This window comes from Lycium barbarum, chromosome 1, assembly GCF_019175385.1.
Source record: "Lycium barbarum isolate Lr01 chromosome 1, ASM1917538v2, whole genome shotgun sequence".
NCBI lineage: Eukaryota > Viridiplantae > Streptophyta > Magnoliopsida > Solanales > Solanaceae > Lycium > Lycium barbarum.
Window position 1 is genome coordinate 152,418,020 of NC_083337.1, and position 20,289 is coordinate 152,438,308.

The following is a 20,289-nucleotide window of genomic DNA, read 5'->3' on the forward strand; positions in this document are numbered from 1 at the left end:
AAACTCGGTTCAAAAAGTGGCTAACTCGTATAACATTTACCACAAAAATGATTTGAGCCCAGGCCAATTCAGTACAAATGGCCCAAAAACTGGAGGACGAAGGACTATATGTAAGCCAGCTCACTGCTCATATTATCACAAAAAAAGCAGTGATGAGTCGAGGATTCAGAGATTCCACGCCATTATCAAATACTTCAACCTTATCTGCTTCATGTATTCTCTCATTTTGGATTTTTCGTTCTTTTTTTTTTTTTTTGGGGGGGGGGTTTTATAACATCAGTTTGAAGGATCACTAATTTGTTCTACTTGAAAATTGCAATTCATAGAATGTGATTTGTCTGAAGAATGATTACTGACATTGTGTTACAGCGATTTTTTGAAGGAAATAAGTCTGTGATTTACTTAGTTTTGAAATTTTGAATTTGATTTAACGTAGAAAGTAGAATTTTGAGTATTAACTCTATTTTTCATGTAAACTTTTTTTGTCAATTTTTGTTAGAACATAAGTTGCATTTCAAGTATGTGAATGTTATACTAGTCCCTGTTATACAAGTTCAAATTTCACATAGTATTCTACGTATAAATTTGATTCGGATCAGCTTTAAGTTTTAAATGTCCAATGATCCGTAAGGTGTTTTATCCACTTTTGTACATGATGATGTGTAGGCTTTGATAAATATCGGCATTGTTTGATGTGTGTGTACACCGCCATAAATCACATTTTTGAAGTTTTCGTCTTAATATATGTTATTTTTTTTTTTTATGATATGGGAACCCGCAGCCGCTATCCTTCGGGTGCGCACAGGGTAAACCCAGCTCCTGTGTAATAGCTCGCAAACCACACAGGAGAGATAATTCGCACTAGGCAAGCCCTGTGCGACGAGCTCTACTCAGAAGGCAAATCCCCTGTTGTCGTAGGCAGGGGGTTTCGAACCTGAGACCTCCATTATGAAAGCTCCATGCTCAACCAACTGAGCCACTCTTGCGGGTAGTCTTAATATATGTTGTGCTCTTGTATTTATCAGTAACATCAATGTTTTGTCACTTTTTTAGATGGCAAATAATTTAACAATATATAAACAAACTGCTTGAATGTCTGCATTTGCTTATGGTTATCCTTAAACGTTTAAGATCTACAGTTCTTATGTCCCCGAAAAAAAAAAATTACTATTTGCTTACTTGCTCATCCCACGTAAAACAACATTTATACTTTATTAACTGTTTCTGATGTTAAGGAGAATAAGTTCTTTACAAGGCTTTGCAGTTCTCATCTGTAGGAACAATATTGGCAGCACGTTTTAATTGGTCTAGATTTCTGTTTTTAGGATTAATCGCGCTGCACTTCCATAGTAAATGTCTATGTTACCATTGACCATCAACTCTTTGCAGGTAGCAATGGAGTTTGTATGATGAGTAGCACATGGAGGGATGAACAACACCCTTCCTTTCTCAATTTCATCTCTTGCTTTCTCAACGAAAATTCTTTCCGTTTAAATATTGTGCCAATTGCACCGGTAAAACTACTCTTTTCAGCTGTTTTGGTCTTCATATAAATTCTTTCTTTTGCTAATGTAAGTAATAACATTTCCGATTCACAGGATTTTATCTTTAACTGTGGTGGTTTGTCGATTGCTTTCATGTTTGTGACCAATTGGGATGGCATCGACATCACATCTATCTTTAGAAAGTAAACGTGCTGTATATCACTCAAAATCCAATTTTGCACTTTATCAAAAATTGATAAGATTGTGACTTGATGTAGAGTTCAGAAATTGAAGGAGCAGTTTGCGAACTTCTATGTTGTTATCACCCTCCCTACAAAGGAACAGAATGATTCTTTCATATACTCCTATATCAAGTGAGTCAATATTAACGTTGCCTTCTATCTGTAATCTCTATATCAAGGTGGTGCTTAATTTGAAGAACATGGATAATTTCTTGATCTTTTTGAAGGTACGGAATGCAGCTTGGAAGGCCAACGTTTGTTCCTGTGCGAGACTTAGAGATGGGCTTTGAAAAGATTGTGAAGATAGCACATGCTCGTGGGGGTAAGATGTCAATTCTCTCAAGCTGAACAAAAGAAACTTAAATGTATATCTTACCTCCAAAACATCTATTGCAGCATGTAAACGCCAGGATGCATTGGCAAAAATAAAAGCTGAGGTAGATGGTTGAACAGCTTCTTCAATCTTCTGACTAATCACCTGATATTTTTGTGAACCTGAGACATTTTGCCTTGCTGTTAGAAGGAAAAATCAGTACAGGCAATGGAGATTTACCTACAAGTGGTTACATCAATCCCTGGGGTTGACAGCCACGATGCAAATGTGGTATTTTACTTGGTGCTATTTCCCTTTTATGTTGCATCAGATTTGTTGTACCAAGATAAATTTTACCTTTTCTTGTTCATAGAATTGTGCGTTATCAAATACACGCATTTATCTATCCAAATAGTTGTTAGTCACTCTTTCCTTTGTCTCTTTCAGCTTAATCAAACTATTGGTTCAATTGAAGCAATAGCTAGGTCATCAAAGGAATACATTCTGGAAACTACTGACCTTTCACCCACCACAGCTGAGACAATCACAAGGTTTTTCAGAGATCCAAAGTTTTATCTTGCTCCCAAAATGAGCTGAGTTATACTTTTAATTCTAGAGCAGTGACTTTAGACATCTCAAGAACTATAAGTGGAAGTCGAATGATCTTTTATCCACTGGAAATGTAGCTGCAGACTAGTGCTTCTAGCTTGACCATGCTGTATCTGTAGTATAACATGTATGAAGGACTCAAAAAGAAATCAGAAGGCTCTTCAAAACTTTCTTCTCTTGCTTAAGGAAATATGACGGTGTATTTGTGTTAAAGTTGATGTAACTTGTAAGTCTTACTGAAGTCCTTTTAAGGAGATCAGAGTTACATCCACATTGATGTTTAGGTTCTGTGTTTCTTGTTTCTATTTTTCACCCTTCATACGGCTAAATCCCACAAAGAACCCTTGTTTTAATGGAAGGTTTAAACATTTAAGATTTAGTTTCCATGATGGTGAATGATCATCTACAAAGTAAAAAGTGCTGAACTTTTGGTTCTCTACAAAGCTCCATAATACGTAGCAATCAACAGTAGAGAGCAAAACTAACAACAGGATATAATTCCCTGAACAGTTAATCAATTGCATTGATATGCCACAGCAACATGCTTCACTAACAAGGTGTATCCTCTACAGGATATATCCATCATGATCCATGATCATAATACTACTACTATCAGATTTATTCCTAAATAAGCAACCTACAATTTCCAATCGACGATAAGCGCCATGTTATAAAGTGAGCAACACAATCAGTTGCTTTTAAATACACAACAATCATGTAAATATATAGCTGCTACTAGGAGCAGGGGATGACAGATAGAAACGTGGAATAAGGAGTATGTGCAAGTCCATGAATTATGACGGAGCACCAAGATATGAGGCAAGTCGCAGTATATCACTGAATATTCCGCCTGCTGTCACTTCAGCCCCAGCTCCCGGACCACGAACTATCAGAGGTTGCTTACAATATCTTTCAGTAGTGAATGCAATTATGTTGTCCGACCCAGAGAGTTGAGCGAATGGATGTTCCTTGTTGTATCTCCGCAATTCAACCGCGCCTTTTCCGTTGACAACATCCACTACTCCAACATACCTCAAGACCTTCATGAATATCAGCATTTTCAGATGAGTAATATAAATAAAAGAAAGGAAATATCAGCATCTATAAGTACAGAGTACTTACTGCCCCCTCATCTTCAGCCTCCTCCCTCTGTTTAGACAACTCTTGATCAAACTTTGGCAGGTGCAGCAAAAAGTCCTCGGCAGATGCAGTAGCCTGAGAAAACCACAAATTATCACTTCATAGAGAACAAATATGCCTTTCCAACTAACGTTGCATGTTTATAAGCTAACCACTCACCCTTAATGGTTCTGGCACAAGGCTCTGAACAGGGATATTTGACAGCTCTAGGTCCAATCCACTTTCTCTAGCAAGAATTATCACCTGGACAGGAAAGTTATTGCATATAAAAAAAAATCATAAAGCCATGATTGTGTAGCATCAATTTCCAGGAAGTTGTTTTTTGTCAATCTATTTAGAGAGTAACTGCGAGGGGAACTAGCAAACTCAAAAATAAAACTTGGTCAAGGAGGAAAATCAGCACAAGTGAGTGAACACATCAAGATGGGATCAGGATAGAAGTAAATTGACAGATCTGTTTTTGCAACACTAAGTCATGGTTGGAAACCAATGGCACTTCCAAAATGTTATTTCAGCTAAATGCCAACACTAATCCACAGTATTGAACAAATGGAAGCTGAAGAACGAAATCTTGTGTTGGGTTAAAACTTAATAACAATGAATGAAAACATTCAAAACTTATCAGCCAATACCTTTCTGGCAACATCTGTTCCAGATAAATCATCCCTTGGATCTGGTTCAGTATAACCAGCAGCTTTCGCCTCCTTCACTACTTGGCTAAATGCTTTTGTCCCCGTAAAGTTATTGAATATGTAACTCAGAGTTCCACTGCCCAAAAAAAACAAAAAAGGAGAAAAAAAAAAGAATAAATGCATGAAAATGACTGCAAAGGAATCAGATTAAAGAGAGAAATTTTGCACTCCTTGGTGCATCTTGTAACTAAGTCAAGGATAGCATCATTATAACAATCCGCAACTTAGGATAGATGAATTTTATCCGAATCTGAGAAAATACAAAATTTCACTCCTTCAAATCAGTGACACCAACCTAAAAATACCCTCAATCCGCAAAATCTTGTCCCCAGTTTCAAGAAGACCACGTAAGGTGCTAATGATTGGTAGTCCAGCTCCAACAGTAGCTTCATAGAAGTAATGCGTATACGATTGTCGCTGTAGAGCTCTCACCTTCAAGTACTGGAAGCAACAGAAGGAAAATATGCAATAAAAAGCATGAGAAGCTTCCTCTTCCAGCTATTTATATAATTATCATTCACTCGCTTGATAGAGATAAAACAACAGTTTTAAAAAGACTGTCATCTTTTCCTATCTTTGATAGAGAGGAAAGACAGCTGAAAGAAACGTATAATGAGGAAGGGCTGAAAACCTGATGATTGACATATTTTTCCAAAAAATTCGCAAGGTTAAGCACTTTTAAGAGGAAAAGTATTTAGTTACCTGGTCAAGTGGTCCTGAATTAGCCTTTTTATTTGGGGTGACCACATGGATTCCTCTCTGCAACCAGTCATAGTAATGGCTTGCGATATGAGAGTCTGCAGTGCAATCCACTATAACGCTGTTCGGGATGATATTATTTTCGCTCACATGCTGAACAAACTTTTTCAAGTCAGCCATTTCTCCATTTTGACTTAGTACCTCTTTCCACTTCGACAAATCAATACCCCTATCAACAATGAAAAGAATGTCTTGTCATCACTACCCGTGAAGACAGTTCAATAATATCTAATGGCAAAAAGCGGCAGTAACCAGCTGGAAACTCTTTGTATCTTTTGGAACCCAGAAGCTTCAACAATAGCAAGAACGACGTAATGATCATTAGATAGGTGATAGTTAAAGGGAGAAAGAAAGAGAAGATATTAAGTTCCTCATACACTTCAATTTTTCAATCTTGTTAAAGATACCATGAGTCCATTACACACAGATTGACACTGAGTAAACCTGTAACTTTGAAATATCGGTAGCACAAAAAATCCTTGAAAGTTCCTCAGTCACACTGAAACTAAACACATAAAAATCTATATAACCATTAACCAAAGAGGACATGAGATCAGCTTACAGGATGGGAAGAGATTCAATAAATGTACATTCAGATCTATTAGCGCATTCTTAGCTAAGATTACAGCATTTGAAGTAGCAGAAAATGAATTATGAGTCAACACGCAAAATTCAAGAACCAAGCGACAGGTACTAGAAGCTTCTTTAAATGAACCACAAAGGAAGCACTGAGTCTGTATATCATAGATGAAACCTTTAGGAGAACTTTTTTTTTCTTGGCCTGGTCAGTAGCTGCTCATTTGTTATTCTACTTAAACGCAATTATTAATTTTGTAAAAGAAGCTTAAAATCAAAAGTTCCGAATTAGCAAGTACCCTCCCGTTCCAATTTCTATGACTAACTTCCCTGTTTCCACTCCAAGAAGATTGATCTCTGTCTATTAAGCTACAAGTAACTGGAAAATTCGTATAATCTAATTTTATATTTTCTTTCACCTTCGTGCTAATTTAATCCAACAGTCACCTGACTTGAAGGTGTATAACTAAACAAAAAATCGGATATTCTATTTTTAATCTTCATACTAATCAAAAGATGGGATGAAGAAAGAAATAAGAGACCATATGTTTCCCTAAGTTTGATTAATAAAAGTTCATTTTTCACTTCTGAGTGGTTGCACCCCGAGCAAGGTTGCAAAACCATAATATATTCTTCGGGGATGAGTAACTGCAGTTAAGCAGTTAAGATTTTGTATTTACTATGTAACCTCAGCAATGATCATAAAGAAACTAATATAATTGAAAGAACCATAATTATCTCTCCAATTAGTCGTCTAATTCAGTTAGTTGAAAAAATTGTATTCTGTTTATCCATTAGAATAACAATTTTAGAAATCTTAACTAAGGTTTCTGACTTTTTGCACTTCCTTGTTTTGTCCAGTAAAATGCTGCTTTCCTTCATTCTAAAGAGAAAAAGACTATTAAAGAGCATTTAGAAGAAAGATGGAGTTTCAAGACTTACGAGCTGCTTAATAACATTGAGTTTATTCCAATTATACCCATCACGCGCAAGTCAATGTTGAATTTTTCCTTTAAGACAGCTGACTGCCAATGAAAAGAAAAGATGTTAAAAAAAGCCTCTACCACCTTTAACTCATGGACATTAATAGGCGAAAGAATGATACTCAATTGAAGAAAGCATATTTTAACTTCAATAGTTGTAGGAAATACAAAATGTAAAAAATCAGATTAGCATAAATTTGAATTGAAAGACCTGATCCTTGAGCTGGTCAAGCAATGTACCCCCTATCAACCCAGGTCCAATAATTCCCACAGAAATTGTAGTTCTTGACAAATAGAATCTTGAGTGCACAGCACGTAAAGCCCTCACACAGTCTTCTTGCTTAACAACTACTGTAACATTGTACTCTGAACAACCTTGAGCTATAGCACGGATATTGATATTTGCCTGCAAAATAAGATGTGTTCTTTAATAAAATGTTGAATCTTGAAGATCTTATGGAAATTCAACTAATTAAAAGTTGAATTGTACGCTCAGATTGCAGTGATCATCTTTTCATAACTCTCACTCGAATGCTGTCATGTCATCTTTTCTACGGAAAGCAATACAAAGTTGCCAAAAGCAGATAGCAAACAAAGCCAAGTTTAAAGCTTATATAAACTGTAAATCATTTTACGTAATACCAAGAACAGTCTAGTAGATAGGTTACAAATCAATGAGCTTCACATAGCAAGTACCAAGTCGGCATAAAGGTGAAGACTTATAGTAGGTTGACAGACCGTGCAATATTAGGAAAAACTTTTTATGTGTCTGACACGACTAACATTAGTTGCGTGAGGTTTCTTTTTGCCTCACAAAAAAAATTGGCCCCAAATCATACATTTTTGGATCCATAAACTTTGGGTCCACTTTTTTGTGAGACAAGAAGAAACCTCACACAACTAATGTCAGCTGTGTGAGTCACAAAAACAAAAATTCACAAAAGTAGTCATGATATCATGAATTATAGGTGAAGTATACAAATGAAATGAACCCTGTAAATAGTGGAGTGGATACAAAGGGGTTATATACCGGATCTAGTAGATTGATAGATAATGTAGTTGGAGAATTCCACATGGCATGCATGTAATGGCTCATAACAGTCGCAAAACAAACTATAGATGAAAATCAAGAGAACATTAATTCTACACAAGATACAGCCGCACAAATGGTCAAATGTAAACAGTTTTTTAGTTTAATAGGGTTTAAAAATTACCAGTTAACTCTACACAAGACACACCTATATACAGTCAGATAAATGTTGTCTTTTCTAATTTAAAAGAATCGAAAACCACCAGACCTTAGCGAGTGCACTGAAAAATGTAGCACTAACTCCAGGAGTGATTGCCATTCTCTGACCAACAGCAGCCAAAATACTACAGCCTGGAACTACTGAAATCTGGAGAGAGATTGAAGTTTATCAGGTTGAGTAAACAAGTCTATAATCGGTTAGACGAAAGTAATGTTGCATACCAAGTGAAGTGACATAAAGAAGCAGAAAGCAATAAGCTTGATATGATATTCGAAGTTCAGATTAACTGTACACCAAATCCCACAACTAATTTATGTTTGGGCTATTCTAACTATTACTCTGCTTCATGATTTCAACGATTCTCTGTTTTCAGTTGCCTGATCACCTTGTGTTCATTACCCATAACATTTAGAAAAGAAATCAGTATCAAGAAGAGTTAACTATTACAGCACTGCTCATCAGCACCCTGAAAGCTTTTGGTCCAGTTTTCCTTCCTTCCGTATGTCAATCTAGAGACCACTAGCTTTTACAGCTTTACTAATTCTTAAGCTTTCTTGATTGGGCTTCTAAAGTTTTAAGTTGGAAAAGCCAGAAGCTACAGCCCAGAAAGCCGTCTTTTCAGATCTGCTAGTCAAGAACCAAGTTTTGACTCCCACACTTGTTCCACAGTATGAGTGGAGATAAATGCTCAATCCAACACTAAGTATTTTATCCTCTTTCTGATATTTTTGCGGAATTCTTCTAAGTATACAACTTGTGATCCCTATAAGGCTATAACTCTTGAGTTACATGTTGCATACCTATCATCACTATACACGCAAAAACCATAACACAAGAATTCCACATAACATTATTCCTCCCTTTTTTTTTTTTCCCTCTTTGCTTATGCGGATCCGCAGCCGTATTTAACTTAAAAAATTGAATCAAAACAAGCAGAATACCTGAGAAAGGCGCCCGGAACTCAGAGCCTGACCAAACCTAGACTCCAAAGCATCAGCAACAGCTTTCACTTCTTTTTCGGGCACAGCAAAGCAGACTGAATGCTCGCTACTAGCCTGTTTTGTAGCACCCGATTAATTTCATGAAGTTATAAGCATCATAAGCTTAGCCCGGAATCAAAAAATAAACATACCTGCGATATCATGATTACATTAGCACCAACATTTTTTACTGCACCAAAAATGTCACTAGCTGTACCAGGAACACCAGCCATTCCGGTTCTGCAGAAGGTAACCGACTTTGTTGTAAACAAACAAATTTGAGAATAACCCTCAACATTTCTTTTTGGCAAGTAAACTAATGGTCCTACCCCTCAACATTCACTAAAGCTAGTTTGTCAATCGTGGCAAATCCTTTGACAGGGAATACTGATCTTTCTCCATCTTCATCTTCATTGTCAGTGGATCGACAGATCCTTGTTCCAGGTGCAGCAAGGTTAAAGATATTTTTAATAACGATCGGAATGTCATATTGCATAACTGGAACAATTGTCCGTGGATGTAAGACATTGGCACCAAAATATGACTGCAAAAAGATGAGAAGTTTGATATTAGAAAGTGCCAATGACAGCTTTCGTTAACTTCAGCAACCATATAGAATCATGACTTCACCATTTCCCACGCCTCTTGATAAGATAGTGTCTTCAGTATTACTGCCTCACTTACTGCAAATGAAGTACCCTTTAGTTGATCTTAACTTCATAACGGAAGTTCATTATTGATTGGAAAAAGCATGCAATGAGTGAGGACAAACCTTTTCTTGGATCAGCACTATAGACGCCATCAACATCAGTCCATATCGTGACTTGACGTGCTTTAAACAGTGCCCCCATGATAGCTGCAGAGAAATCACTTCCATCTCTTTTCAAAGTGGTAGGAATATCTTGGGGAGTGCTAGCTATAAAACCAGTTGCAATGACAGTCATGGATGGATTCTTAGAGTACCATTTCTCAAGTCTTTCCCCTGACATTAGGTAATCTGGATCAACTTGATTAGAGCTCGTTGGGTTCACAACAAGCACCTCTCTTGTGTCCATCCATTTACAATCTACACCACCCTGCAAATATAGGAAATTGAAAAATTGCGTCATAAATATGTGAACAAAATTTTATTTTATTTACATAACTAGCAGCTCGGAAGAGATCATGCGAGAATCACCATTCTGACAACAGATGCCAGCAACTGAGCAGACCATAACTCCCCATGCCCAGCAACAAAATCGGTGAAAGATTCTGTTGCATGACCAGCTGCAATACAAATAAGCTATTGTGTCAGTTGAAGGCTAAAGAAGGAGGTCTGGTTTAAAAATATTGTCAACTGAAGAAACTTTGGCATGGAAACAATTCAGTTCTACTGAAAACAAGAGACTGAAGAATGACCATTCTGCCAATATCAACTTCATGACTGCAGCTCTGACAATAACTAGAGAATGAAGCAAAAATCACATTGCACTATTGATGTTCTTCTTTTTACCGGCATAAATACTCTAAAAGAATTTTCCTTCATCTTAAGTATTCCACAAAAAAATTACAAATATCTGACAATGGAGCTGCCAAGAGTAGTCCAAGTTTGATAAGTTCTTTTTATATTGTTTTTTTCGTATTTATGAGCATAGAGGCTATGGCAAGCAAGACATTCTGCAAGTAAAGAGGGAAAGCACAATCTACCAATGTATATTGCACGGAGCATGGCTTTTAGGTTGTTGATGTCATGTTGAATACGAGATAAGAAACTAGCAAGCTCATCACCATCAAGTAGATCAATAGCAGTTAATTTGTGTTTTTCTAGAATAGCATCCAATGCAGTTAGGTACGATTCATCTCGTGACTGGGCCTTGTCAATCAGATCATACATCATATCTGTGACTTTCGACATTGCAGACACAACCACCAATTTTCCTTCTGATTGATCCTGAATTATTACATCAGCAACTTTGCGAATTCTTTCAGAGTTTCCCACACAAGTGCCACCAAATTTATGAACAGACCAGCTGTCACCACTAGGAAGCTGAGTATTTTCCACAGCTCCATCCAATAAGTACTCTATTAAAACATCAAGGGGAGTCAGAAATTGAAAAAAATCACACGAGGATGATATTTAAGGTTTCAACGTAAATTAACCTTCACTTGTAACAGCTGCACTTATCCCGAACTTTAACAACTCCCCTCTTTCCCATTTTGAACTAAAAATCATTAAAACCAAGAAAGGCTTTAGCAGTATAGAAAACATTAAGCTAAAAAAAATTCCTCAAAGGAAAAGAAAAACATAGTAATGATATAGGATGTCCATTCTCATGCCTTAGATATCTTAATTAGATTACTGTTGAGACAACTAATTAACCTGTTGCATAAAACTAATGGAACAATTTTCATAACACTTTTCACTTTTAGTTGGATGAAAATATAGAGCACTTCATATAGCAGTAATTCCACATACAAGATTAAAGAAGTGTAATTCTGACAAGAAATATATGGAGAAGAACTCAAATATTTCTCACCAACCAAATACTAAAACTTTAGAACTTCCAAACAAGCCTAAAAATAAAAAATAAATTTTAACCAGGTATTGAAGTATAGTCAGAAATGAGGGGTAAATTTGGACATTTTTTTTTTAATAACTTTGGCGTTCGGGCCAGTTTGCCCACAACTCGACCAATTCCATGGGTTACCTTCTATCTCCCACCAACACAGGTACGGAATAACTCTTTCCATTTCCATCAAGTCTTAGACAAATGAAAAGAAATCACCTAATATTATTTTTGCCTCCATTGGGTTTGAACCCCAGGCCTCATGTTCTCAACCCACTTCATTGACCACTAGGTCACTACCTTGGTTGCTTTTTGAAGTATTTTGACACATGAAATTCACTGCAACAATATTTTGACCAAGATTCAAAACCTTCCCAATCCACACTGAAGCTCTATTAGGGGGGTCAAGGGCAAGATTTGCAAATGACAATAATATCAATGGCCTCAAAATAGAACAGAGACAAAAATTAAGATATTCCATTTGGATCATTTCCCTAAAAAAAATATATAAGAATTGTTTGAGAAATTGTAGTAAAAGAAAAAGCATGTTACTAAACTCATAAAATGTGAGAATATACAAAAACACTAACACAAAATACACCTAAAGTGAGCGCCAAAATACATTACAAAGAGATTGAGAAACAATAATTGAAAAGTTTACTTGAGAAAAGGAGAGCATTGCAGAAGTGAAAATGGATGTGTAGTGTTAAATGTAGCAGTTTTCTTCCCTTTGGGCTTCAAATAATTCTCTGGTGACAACAGATTTGAGGAGAGTTTACATGAATAACATGGTGAAAAGGAAGATGAAAACGCCATTGTTGTTTGTGGATTGAGCAAATGTGACAAGTACTAAGTTTTGTCACTATATTTATAGTAGTACATCAATGTGTTTCATGAGAGATAGTATTATAAAATATTTGGAGGCTCTAGTTAATTGCCTACTGATTGATACCCATTGGACCACTACTCCACGCCGCTTCCCCTGTCCACCATAGAGCAAATGGTATTTTGTATTTTTTAGGCACGGTCTTTGCGCAGGCAAATCCACAATTTTTAAGTAATGGTGTACGCAATTTTACTACGAGCCTGGTTGGATGGTTTATGCCTATAAGCTCCAAACAATTTATAAGCTAAAAAAAATAAGTTGGGTAGTCTAACTTATTTTTTTTGGCTTATAAGTTGTTTTTAGCTTATAAGCTGCTTTAGGTAAGCTAAGTCAAATGGGCTCAATTATTTTTTTTAGCTTATTTTAAGCACAAAATGACTTTAAGTTGGCCAGTCAAACACTCAAAAAAACTGAAAACAACTTATAAGCAACTTATAAGTCAATCCAAACGGGCTCTATGTAACTTTTGCAAATGACTATTTTCACGGTTTGAAAACAGCAACTTTACTAAGTCACGTCAAAGCTTCCTTTATGGTGTTGTGCTATATTTAGCTCAAATAGGTACTTCCTCCTTTCCATGTTACTTATTCATATTACTAAAAATATTTATCTTAAATTATTTTTCCATTACAAAATCAAGATAGAATTAATTAAATCATTATCAACTTACCTTTAATATAAAGTGTTTTTGAAAATAATCAATACTTTTAGTTTTTGTTCAAAAAGAGTGTTCACTCTGTCACATGCACGCCCCTTAAAAAAATATTAATTCCTGGAGAAAAATAGGTCATTTTTGCAATAGTTTATTTTTACGGTTCGAACCGGTGACCAAATCACTTGACAGCAAGCCAACAACTCTATCAATTATGCCAAGGCTCCCTTCAGGGTACTGCACTATATTTAGCTCAAACAGGTATATATAACATATAATCAATGGATTTAACTGAATTAAATTTAATATTTTCAGCACAGAAATAGATATATACGTAAAAGATTACATTTGTTACAAACAATCAAGTATGCGTGCACCACTATTTGAAACTAAATGTGAAATATTTGACAGGTAAACGATAATAGATATTCTCATCATTTAAAACATAGACCATGCTATTCACGATTATTATCGGCGTTTTCATATTTTGGAAATGATAAATAATAATATCATTACTTACATTAAAATTATTTCCAAAATAATTATTTATTGAAAGATCTTATTTAGATTGAAGTCATTTTTCTGTTTTACGGAATTTATTACTTTTTTAAAATATTTTCCAGGACATTTTAACCTACCAAATAGTTTTTAAAAAAATAGTATGAAAAATATTTTTCTGCATACCAAACAAATCTTAAAACGGAAATGGAAGAAAGAAGCAAACATTCTAAGTTAGGGTAGAAAGAGCCTAGTATTAATAACCAAAATTAAAATGGAAAATGAAAGTAAGAAAAGAAAGCATATACTAAAAAAAAAAAAAAAAAGGCTCTGGGATTAGGAGAAAATAAAAATGGAAAAAAGAAAGTAAAATAAGAAAGCAAACAAGGTAAGGAAAAACACGTTGATTAGTGGGGGTGAATATAATGGTACTCCATTCGATATTGAAAGGATTTTGGCCGCTCGTTAACTTGCTCGAAAAATTACAACATGCAATTGCCTTTTGAGATCCTAGATGCTCACGGTATAAGATAAATACTTTTATAAATTACTTGTATAAATATAAAAATCTGCGTCATCGAGCACCCATTGTGACCAACGTGGGTCTGCCCTTGATTGTTTGATTCATAGGTTATTGATAAATTTTTATTTTGTTTCTCTAATAATGCACTAAGTATATTTAGGATGCGTTTGGATACGGTAAACGTCATTTTGATGGAAAATACTTTGCTTTTTAAATACAATAGAAAATATCTTTCTGAATCAATTTGAGTATCGAACTTTTTATTTTATACAAATATAATCCGATAACAACTTGTTTTTTGTTGTACATATATTCAACCTCACCTCAATTTTAAATGTAATTATGCACTTTGAATTTGTGATCAAATATTTCTTTTTTCTATTTCATGCCATTATTTCCTTTCAATTAGTTGCAACATTGAGCACATTTGCTGCAAATACCAGAGGGTAGGGCTTCCTACAAACGATTCGAGCTAAAATTGATTATTGCTCTTATACGAACTATCTATGGAGTATTGGGCAGGAGTTAGGTCTGGCTAATTTATCTATACAATCACATTGCAAGATTCCATACAAAAAAAAAAAATACAATTATAATCAAAAGGTGTCTTCGATTTACCTGTAGTTGTTTGTAATTCATTATTTTTGCAACTTATTGCATACTACACAAATTTATAATTAAGAGGTTTTTACACTCTACCAATTAGGGCAAAATAATTACCCGGTTTAGCCTATGTTTTTTTTTTACCCGCTGTAGCCACTGTTTTAGCAGGTGAGATGAGAAGATTGTCGTTGCCGTCGCCGTCACTGATTTGGATACTGTTAGCGTCGTCGTTGCCGGTGATCACTGAGCGCCGTGGTGTTGTTTTGACCGGCTGCGTTCCGCCAGATTCCGGCTGTAGCTTGTCGGAGAAACTCTGATTCAACGCCTCTTAACTCCGATTAACTCTGGCGAAGTGCCAGATGGTGGTGGCGTTTCGATGATGTCTCTCTTATACACTTTTGTACTATAGAAGTGTGTATAAACACCTCTTATACATCATGTATAAAACTCTCTTATGTATAAACACCTCTTGTATAAGTTTGTATAATATTGTATACTAGTTTTATACATTATTATAAATTTTTATACAAGGTTGATACATTATCCACAATAGGTGTATAAAATTGTATATTGCTATATAATGTTGTATACCGTGAAAAAGTGGCTATGCGAATGTAATTTAAAAATATGGCGATGTGGATGTAATTTCTTATGCTAAATTGTACATTATTAAAATTTCATAAAAAAAAAACCTTGTTTAGTATAGGAGGACTCCACGTTTTGTTTTGGGCGCACAATTATTACAATCAGGTCAAAAAGAGAGACAAATACACGAGTTAAGCTTGGTTGATGGCTGTATTTTTTTATTTTTATTTTAATAAACTCCACCACTACCAGAAAAAAACATGGTTCGTGGATTAATATAAATTTTCAAAATTGAAAGCCGTACATATACCCAAGACAATTGGGTAGAGTAAGTTCAAAACCTTTATAATAGTTTAATGAAGCTACTTAAAATCTGCGAAAGATTATAAAAATATTGTGATACAGTAACATTTTATGTCATTAAAAAAAAAAAAGCATCAAAAGCATTTTATAACTCGACAAGTACTGTACACGAGTAAAGACACGACAAGCCATTGACAATAAAAAAAAAGTTCAAAATAGTACCTCACGGGCAATAGTGCCAAGTTTTTTGTGCACCATAGCCCAGATCTAGTGGTTAGGAGAATTATTATGAGGAAAAAAATAAGGTTCATTTGGCGACTTTTGTGATCGTCTGTACTAAACCTATTTGAATCTTACCCTCTTACCAATGATTCAGATAAAGTATTATTAAAATAAAATTCTCTTTTTTGGTCATATGCGCTTAAAGTTTACTTTTTCTTCTTATATATTTGTTTTCAAATATCTTTATTTTCGTATAATTAAAGCAGACACTCTAAATTCATGATTAATTTTTCTTTTTGTAATCTTACGACGAACAAGAGTGTTTTTATTTGTAATTCGTACAAAGTAAATCACGAGTTTCAGCGAAATAGAAAATCTACAAGATCAAACCTTTTTGTTAAAAAGATATCTTTCTCCTTCTTCATTATATTCTTAAGAGTCAAGAGGAATGCATCATAGAATTGCCCTTCAAATATGAGCGAGATCTAAATATATTAGGTAATTTATTTTAATCAGTGATTTATCTAAGTCTGCATATATAAAATTATCTGATACGTATGCTAATAAGAAGTAAGAAAATATTCTATAATAGTGTAAAATAATCAAGGTACGTGCATATTGGTTCGAACATCACTATTAACTGTAATTAAGAAAAAGTGTCAAGTGTTTATATAATTTGGCACTGTACTTGAGATGGAAGCCGAGGCTACCACCAATTATCGGCACTAAAAGTTCCACAAAGTATCTAAAATAAATTTAAGTGCCAAACTTCCATAGTAACTAGGCAGATTTCTTAGTGAAATAGCTATCTACTCATAAATGAATGGCAAGAACTCAAACCAAACTTTCTTGCATTCAAATTGAATTTAAGGTTACACCAATAATATTCCCAAACAAAATGTTTAGACGTTGATATTATTTACAAGAAAAAATGAATTTTATGGAAAAGGACATGATTATTCTCCCCCAATCAAGTGGGGCGAGGCCTAGTTCGGATTTATCACTGCTACGATAGATGAGGAAATGAAATCAATAATACTAGTATGCTTTCTTTAGGGTCCCTTTACGTCTGCCTGAATAGGGAACACATTTAAGTGTTGAAAGTGACCATCAATTTTGTTTTTTATCAACAAGTGAAAGATTTGACACAAGAATTGGAAATTTTCTGCTTGTTTATTTCATTGTAAGACCTCCTATATATACAAACAATAGTGAAATCTAATCAAAGAATATGAAAAAAAATCCTATACACTTATCTAATTTTTTTTCTACTACTATATAGAAACGTCAGTTTCTATATAGTTCTCGTCGTCAGTCACTAATTTTTTTTTTTAAAAAGGTGGGCCCCAATCTTCTTTAATAATAGTAGAAAAATTATATAAAAAAAAATAATAATAAGGTGGGGCCCATTCTTCTATAATAGTAGAGATTAAAAAAAAATTAAGGTGGAATTCGCGTGGAGAATTAGGAGACAATTGCAAAAAAAAAAAAAAAAGTATTAAGGCGGGGATGTGAAGAAAAAATTAAGGTGGGGTCCAAATTAAAAAATAGTAGTTCTTCGTTTAAATAGAAAATCGAAGTTCTACTTTGTTTCGTTTTAAACATGTAAAATTAATTTAATAATTTGAACAATTTGAATTAATGTAAATTTGATTTAAATTTAGAATTATCCAAATCAAAATTTGATAAAAAATAATAAGTATTGTTTATGTCCAATCTACATACATATTAACACTAGAATATTTTACACCTTTAAATTAATCCAATTAAAATTCAAGTTATCAACCGATGCTTAAATATTGCTATTGTTTTGTCTCAAAGAGGGGAAAATAGTTTCCTTTTAAACAAGTCTTCTCTTTTAAAAGGTATTAATAATTTTTTGCAAACTTTGTATTCGTAGCAAACATTAATATAATAAAGTTTTGGATACGGAGCACAAACCACAGTGCTATATTAATCATGTTTTGAACATACAACTTATTAGTAATATAAGTAAAAAGATTGAACAAATTTTGAAATAAAAGAAAAATATATGGGTCAAAAAAATTAATTTGATGTGTAACTATATAACATAAACTTTAGTAGAATTTAAATTAAATTTTAAAAAAATACATTTATGATGTGAGACTACACAATAATATTTTCACTGAACTGATATAAATGATAAAAATACTTATTAACAATATATCATTTTGTAATTATGAAAGAAGAACAGAAGCAAATATTGTATCATGCTAATAACTTTTCTGCTATCTGACGAGATAAATTACACATTTGAATTATGCGCTGAACTTTCTAATTTTTATTTGTGAACGGTAAATAAGAAATGATTGATCTTCAGGAGATTAATGTATAATGACTCACTGTTGTTGTATAAAATACAATTCAATCTAAGAAGCAAATATATGTCTTTGCAAACCTAATGAATTATAGCATTGAGAGATAGTAAAAAACAGATAGAATGTTAGATTCTTAGTGCTTTATAACTTAAAAAATTAAAGTTCTCATAATTAAAAAATAATAAGTTGTGTTACTCTATTAAATAATAGAAACTCACGTTTCTATATAGTAGCAATAAAGTAATTTTTTTAAAAAAATAAAATAAGATGGGGCTCACACTTCTATAATAGTAGAGAAATTAAAAAAAAATCAAGTTGGGGCTGACTTTTCTGTAATAGTACAAATTTAAAAAAAATAAGGTGGGATCCACGTGAAGAATTAGGAGATAATTGTAAAAATAAAAAAATAAAAAAGTGGGGTCCATGTGAGGAAGAAAAAAAGTAGGACATTTAAATAATGATAATAAGTTCAGAAAATGGTAAACGTACGCTTAGAGAAAATTTAAAGAAGAGAAATTCAGGAAAAAAAGAAATAACGATTTAAATTGAACACAAAAACCGCTAAAGAAGTCATAAAACCAAAAGATTTAAAACTTATACCTTTGGGTATAAGTTTAGACATATTACGTCTCACACAAATAATGGGAAATAACATCGAGAAGACGAAATATAAACGATCAAGAAACGTATTTGGCCACGTGTCACTTTTAAACTCTTTTACTTTTTACTATTTTATCATGCTCACATAATTCCACTTAATAGACAAATAACATTTGTGTATATGTATTAATGTTCATCTATATATATATGCATCGATAGTGCAAATTTAGGTATGTTTATTAGCAATATAAAGTATATATACTATCACTATCCAATACATAAATCTTTACAATTGTACACAACTACATACACATAGATACACTATATAATCTAAAGTGTTGGACCTGTGCGCCGCACGGGCATACATCATCTAGTTCTAACTATATTGAAGAGCCGGTTGGGCTCCTTTTTCGTCGTCCGTTGTGGGCCCCATAAAAAAAAATTGTGGGCCCCATATATACTAAACAACAACAAAAAAAAAATTGTGGGCCCCATATATACTAAACAACAACAAAAAAAAATTGTGGGCCCCATATATATTAAACAACAACTACTATTACAAAAAATTGTGGGCCCCATATTAAACACCAACCAGTATTAAAAAAAAAAAAAGTAGAACCCACCACATTCAAACTCACGGGAAAAAAAAAAAGTGGGCCCCATATTAAACACCAACTAGTATTTAAAAAAAACAAAAGAGAAAAAAAGTGGAACCCACCACATCCAAACTCACGGGAAAAAAAAAGTAGACTCCATATTAACAAAATCAAGCAATATTAAAAAAAAAGTGAATCCCATATTTAAAAAATAAACAATGTTAAAAAAAAATTGTGTGCCCCATATTAAACACCAACCAGTATTAATCGTCGTCCGTTGTGGGCCCCATATATACTAAACAACAACTAAAATATAAAAAGAATTATGGGCCCCATATATATTAAACAACAACTAATATTAAAAAAAATTGTGGGCCCCATATTAAATAAAAATTGTGGGTCTTATATTAAACACCAACCAGTATTAAAAAAAAAAAAAAAAAAAAGTGGAACGCACCACATCCAAACTCACGGTAAAAAAAAAGTGGGCCCCATATTAAACACCAACCAGTATTAAAAAAAAAGAGAAAAAAAGTGGAATCCACCACATTCAAACTCACGGGAAAAAAAAAGTGGACCCCATATTAACAAAGTCAAGCAATATTAAAAAAAAAAAAAAGTGAATCTCATATTAAAAAATCAAACAATGTTAAAATAAATAAATTGTGTGCCCATATTAAACACCAACCAGTATTAAAAAAAAAAAAAAAAGTGGAACCCACCACATCTAAACTCGCGGGAAAAAAAAAAGTGGACCCCATATTAACAAAAATCAAGCAATATTAAAAAAAAAAAAAGTGAATCCCATATTAAAAAAAAATACTTAGAAAATCAAACAATTAAATCAATGATGATGGACTCATTGTCACATGCGTATCAACCCATTAGTGGGAGCAAATGAAATTATT

At 33.7% G+C, this 20,289-nt stretch overlaps 2 protein-coding genes across 3 annotated transcripts; one reads left to right on the plus strand and one right to left on the minus strand.

Annotated features, from left to right (window-relative positions):
• The first annotated feature begins 62 nt into the window (after positions 1 to 62).
• LOC132644696 (protein PARTING DANCERS) lies at positions 63 to 2,919 on the plus strand. Of its 2 annotated transcripts, none has more exons than XM_060361303.1 (8): positions 63 to 213; positions 1,390 to 1,514; positions 1,599 to 1,687; positions 1,763 to 1,858; positions 1,954 to 2,048; positions 2,123 to 2,163; positions 2,247 to 2,330; positions 2,487 to 2,919. In XM_060361303.1, exons 1-8 carry the CDS (start codon positions 78 to 80, stop codon positions 2,634 to 2,636), a joined length of 816 nt encoding a protein of 271 aa, XP_060217286.1. In that variant the 5' UTR covers positions 63 to 77; the 3' UTR covers positions 2,637 to 2,919. The 2 variants fall into 2 exon arrangements, with proteins under 2 accessions (XP_060217286.1, XP_060217291.1); XM_060361308.1 differs by having other exon boundaries at positions 2,250 to 2,330.
• Positions 2,920 to 3,143: 224 nt separating this feature from the next.
• LOC132644688 (bifunctional aspartokinase/homoserine dehydrogenase 1, chloroplastic-like) lies at positions 3,144 to 12,488 on the minus strand. The gene is made up of 18 exons (XM_060361295.1): positions 12,236 to 12,488; positions 11,168 to 11,229; positions 10,715 to 11,089; positions 10,206 to 10,294; positions 9,801 to 10,104; positions 9,659 to 9,711; positions 9,358 to 9,572; positions 9,181 to 9,268; positions 8,990 to 9,103; positions 8,097 to 8,195; positions 7,010 to 7,204; positions 6,758 to 6,840; positions 5,183 to 5,408; positions 4,776 to 4,921; positions 4,421 to 4,556; positions 3,948 to 4,031; positions 3,771 to 3,863; positions 3,144 to 3,688 (listed from the first exon to the last, which is right to left on the minus strand). Exons 1-18 carry the CDS (start codon positions 12,388 to 12,390, stop codon positions 3,443 to 3,445), a joined length of 2,763 nt encoding a protein of 920 aa, XP_060217278.1. The 5' UTR covers positions 12,391 to 12,488; the 3' UTR covers positions 3,144 to 3,442.
• Positions 12,489 to 20,289: the final 7,801 nt, after the last annotated feature.